At 33.9% G+C, this 5124-nt stretch overlaps 1 protein-coding gene across 1 annotated transcript; it reads left to right on the forward strand.

The window, feature by feature from the left end:
• Positions 1–3517: 3517 nt before the first annotated feature.
• LOC108462744 (glycine-rich protein 2-like) lies at positions 3518–4545 on the forward strand. Its single transcript, XM_017762660.2, has one exon. The coding sequence runs from the start codon at positions 3664–3666 to the stop codon at positions 4186–4188; it is 525 nt and encodes a 174-aa protein (XP_017618149.1). The 5' UTR covers positions 3518–3663; the 3' UTR covers positions 4189–4545.
• Positions 4546–5124: the final 579 nt, after the last annotated feature.

A 5124-nucleotide genomic window follows, 5' to 3' on the forward strand; every position in this document is an offset into this window, starting at 1 on the left:
ACAAAAACTAAAATAAACTTAAAGCCTTAGAAGAGAAAAAGACTAAAGACTAAAGACTAAATCTAAAAAAATTATACAATATGAAAGTTGTCCCCTAATATGTGTTAAATAAGCCAATTTATATACTTTAGCGTGGCCGTCATCCTTAACCCTAGGTCAACTATCGTCCTTGTACTTAATGCTTGATTGTGTGGACCAAAACGCCCCTGGCTCATAATTATTTCTTGTACAGAGGTGATGTCACGAAACACTAGGTCCTATGTCGTGGCATCGAGGGCAGTATGTTGCATTTTCAAGGCGTCTTTAGGGGTGTGCTGTGACATCCTCTAGCTGTGTCGCGACATCGAAGGCAGTCTTAAAATTCATCTATTATACTCTGTTTTTTGCGACATCTAGTGCTCCGTGTTGCAACACAACGATCAATATTCAGTTAGCACACCTTTTAATGGTCTCTTACACGTTTACAAAGTATATTAGCTCAGCCTTAGGCTACATTCGACCCCTAAGGTCAATAAAAGACTCAAATTACACACTTTATTGAATTTAACTAAAATTGTGAAAATGTAATTAAAACTTAACCAAAATGCTTATATTCAAGCTCCTAAAGTGCGAAAACTAGTTTAATTTGCTCCACCGAATTATGATAGACCACTCTTATACAAGAATTCCTCAAAATGAACAAATGTTCTACACTTTAAAAATATTCTCTTGCTCTCTATTGAACACTTCCCATCCATGCAATATTTATGGAACAATTGAGTTATATTCCTAATTCAAAAGAGTGGCATTCTTCAATTTCGAAATAGCCACATCATCTTATCCTTATCAAATAAGTCTTCAAAAATGGAAAGGACTTTTCTTCAGTCCAATCCCTTTAAATGTGCAATCCCTTTAATTAAATTTCTTGAAGGAATATTCACAATATCCTAATACTCGATTTAGTTACAACATATTTTGTTGTTGATGTATATAAAAAAAATGTTTACAAACAAAGGTCAAAAACTATTAAAACATAAAGTTGTGGTTCATAATGTGGTCGCAATGAAAAACATAATTTATTCTACAACCTAATTACTAACAGTATTGTTTTGGAAATTTGACCTATTTACTTAAAGAAACTTGGTAACGTTGAAGGTCTTCAAAAGAGTTTTTACTTAACTTTAACTTCTTCAAAATCATTATCTCTTTAAATAAAATAAGTAAATTACAAAAGACTCTTAAAACATTCTTTGTTTATCAAAATTTTTTAAAATATAATCTTGAGACTTATCACTCAAAATCCTTTAAAATACATAAGAAAATAATCAAGTAAAACCATATCATAAATAAAGTAAGATGTAGAGCATCTCAATAGAAAGCGAATGGCAACTAAGATTTCATATGAGATGCGCAATTTACACCATAAATTTTATTATCATTCTTCAAATGTTAAAAGATAGTAGATAAAAATGCAAAAAATTTGTTTTTATTTTATTTTATTCTACTTGAGGTCCTATCTAATGTAATGTCTGTCCAATCTGTCACATTTACGTCTCTATTTTTTGGAGTCATTTGTTCTGATCTCAAGATAAAACATCTCTCCAATTGGACTTGATTGACAAAATATTAATCTTTCAATTGATTTGCTAATTTTCAATTAGACTAATGATATGTTTAGGTTCATCTATTAATACAAGTTGTCTTTTTGAATTACGATTTGACCACATAAAATTGCTTAGTATTAGTTAAATGTTAGATAACTAGTGAGTCCAGATTTGTTTTTATTTTGCTTTGGATGCAAAAACTATTGAGGACAATATACAAATGCATTAATGTAATTTATGAATATTTTTATTAAATTAATTTATTCAAAAAATACAAGTGCACAAAACGAGTATATTACACTTAGGGCACCAAATCCAACACAGTCCATCATCCACTCATGATTAAGATATTTCACACTATAAACGTCACCAGTGAATAAATTCATAAACGAATTTATTCTATTTGGGTCATATTTGATGTATTGTTAATCTAGTCAGGACCATCTATGTAGCTATCTTTTGAGAGTCATATACTCTGATACCCAAGACAAAACATCTCCCCAATTAGATTTGGTAGATGAAAAATTGGTTTTTAATCAATTTTCTCAATTCCAATTAAACTAAGGACGTGTTTAGATTATCTATTAATATAAGTTGTCTTTTCGTATCACAATCATGTAATACTGTTTAATATTAGTTAAATATTAGATAATCAACGAGCCAATAATTGTTTTCTTTTTACTTTGCATGCAAAAATTTTTGTGAACAATATATGAAAATATTAATGATATTGATGGATTTTTTAAAACTAATTTATTAAGTAAAATTATAACTACATATAAGCAAAATCACTACACTAAAGATATTAGATCCAACATCTTCTTCATTCAATCCCTTTGATTCAATTTGTTGAAGGAATCTTCACAATATCCTAATATTGGATGTAGTTACAACATATTTTGTTGTTGATGTACATAAATAAAAATGACTACAAGCAAAGTTGAAAAACTAATAAAATATCAAGTTGTGGTTCGTAATGCGGTCACAATGAAAAGTACAATTAGTTACAACCTGACTACTACTAATATTGTTTTAGAAATTTAACCTTCCTACTTAAAGAAACTTATAACATTGAAGGTTTGACTTTTAATTTATTCAAAATTATTACCTCTTTATATAAAATAAATAAATTACAAAAAATTGTAAAAATTTTATTTATCCCATCTTTTTCTTAAAATATAATTTCAAAATTTATCACGTAAAATCTTGTAAAATATATAAATAAATAATCAAATAAAACCATATCACAAATAAAGTAAGATGTACAAAGCGAATGGTTTACATGAGATGCGCATTTTACACCATAAATTTTATGGTCATTCCTCGAATGTTAAAAGATGGTGATAAAAAAGCGAAAAATTGCAATTTTTGTGTTGTATCTGATCATAGAAATTACATTTAAATGGTATAATAATGGTCTTATTGATATTTTGAAGTTTGATTTAAAAGCAAAAAAAAACATGTACTAGTAAAGTTTGAAAAACAGAGCGACCCCATCGAAATGTCCCATCCGCTCAGTATGACTTTCTTTACTCCCCAATTTACCCTTTGACCAGTCGTTTTTCTCTTTCCCAGATTAATTAATTGATTAAATCAGTAATTATGGCAGCTTAATTTCTCCGTGCAGTCCGCGAATAGATAGATAAATACATAAATACGATAGGGTAGGATTATCCTTTAGATCAGATTTTTGTTTTTACTGTGGGGTCCCATCAAAGTAACCCTTCTTTCTCTCTCTCTCATGTCTCCTGACTCTTTCGTAATTTCACATGCCCCCCCCAAAAAAAAAACTTATTTAGGTTTCCCATCGTATAATCTGACGCTTCATATTCATCCACCTTATCCTTAACTCCTAGCCGTCCGATCCCTTCCTCTGAAACTCCGCCGTCGTTTTGGTTCTAATTAACTTTTGAAGCTGAAGTAGTTATTATTAATTATAATTCTCAAAGGCTGACGTGGCAGTCACACCTTTTGCATTCCTCTGATCTTCAATATAAAGTCCCGACTTCACTGAGATTTAGCTTTTGCACCTCCCTTTTTCATTTCTGTGGTTTGTGAGTGTTGTTTTGGGATTTTGAAGATGGGTGAGAATAGGATGACCGGCAAGGTGAAGTGGTTCGATGACCAAAAGGGGTATGGCTTCATATCCCCTGACGACGGTGGCGACGATTTGTTTGTTCACCAATCTTCCATCCGTTCTGAGGGTTTCCGTAGTCTTGCTGATGGTGAAGAGGTCGAGTACGTTGTCGAGTCTTCTGAAGGTCGCCCCAAGGCTGTTGAGGTCACTGGCCCTAACGGCAACCCTGTTCGTGGATCCTCCAGATCCGGACGCGGCGGCGGCGGTGGTGGCGGTTATGGCGGTGGATCCGGTGGTTATGGTGGAGGGGGAAGGAGAGGCGGTTATGGTGGAGGAGGCGGTGGTGGTGCTGGTGGAGGCGCCGGATGTTATAAGTGTGGTGAGATGGGCCATTTAGCAAGGGAATGTGGGCAGGGTGGCGGTGGAGGCAGATATGGCGGTGGAGGAGGCGGAGGCGGAGGCGGCGGTGCTTGTTACAACTGTGGAGGCTCTGGGCATTTCGCTAGGGAGTGTCCCAACAGTGTTTGATAATTTGAGGAGGGATTCAAATGTGTCATTCACATCATCTACAATCCATCCTTTTTTCCTCTTCTGCTACTGTTTCTGTCGGTTTCGTTATTATCGTATGGTTTGCTTTTCATGTTTTCCTTTTCCAGTTTATGCAGGACGGTTTCTCTTAGTCAGTTTGCTGTTTTGTCTTTTTTGATTTTGAAGTTGGCAAATGGTTGTAATGGGTGCTTTCGTAGTAGTCTTACAGTGAGGGTGGACATTAGTGTCGATGGGAAAACAACAATGAAGAAGAAAATGACGTTAAAACTCACTGTCATCAAGTGTTTATATCGATATCATATAAATACAAACTGATGTATGATGGTTTGGTTTCAATCCTTTTTCTTTTTAATTTCAGTACGCTTTCATGAATTTCTTTATATAATGCCTCAATTGTTCGCTGTGATTTGTTTTGGTTCCATTCTGGTTGTAATGTGCCTTGAACCTGAAATTTGTGTTAATATGATTGGACCATAATTTACAACATTTTGACATTTTTAGCATGGTGCCCTTTGTTTCAAGGTTTCTTTTGTTTGTTTATATTCTTAGATGGGTAGGGACTCCTACTGATTTTTCTTTATGCTATTTGATGAAAAGTATTGGGATTTGGGACTCATTGGTGAATAATGCAACATAAACTCCCCCGATTATGTGCTACTGCCTTGCATTTTTTAATCACAAGTGGTCCATTTTTCCATCTCTCTCTGCATTAACCCTTTTCTTGGTTTAATCATGATGGGTACTCTGTTCTCTAGTAAAAATTTTAAGAGAACAATGGGAGGCACTTTGATAGGACTGCAAGAATGGTTGTATACCTCTTGTGTTGCTATTCAGTTTAGAAACATGCATTATTCGGCCTGCCGATCAAACCGATTAACTCTAAGATGTGCCGGTTTTGTCGGTTCTCCACTTAAA

Source organism: Gossypium arboreum, chromosome 2, assembly GCF_025698485.1.
Source record: "Gossypium arboreum isolate Shixiya-1 chromosome 2, ASM2569848v2, whole genome shotgun sequence".
In the NCBI taxonomy this organism is placed as follows: domain Eukaryota; kingdom Viridiplantae; phylum Streptophyta; class Magnoliopsida; order Malvales; family Malvaceae; genus Gossypium; species Gossypium arboreum.

Coding starts and splice junctions, on each gene's coding strand:
- LOC108462744 (XM_017762660.2), top strand. CDS start 3,664: ATGGGTGAGAATAGGATGACCGGCAAGGTGAAGTGGTTCGATGACCAA.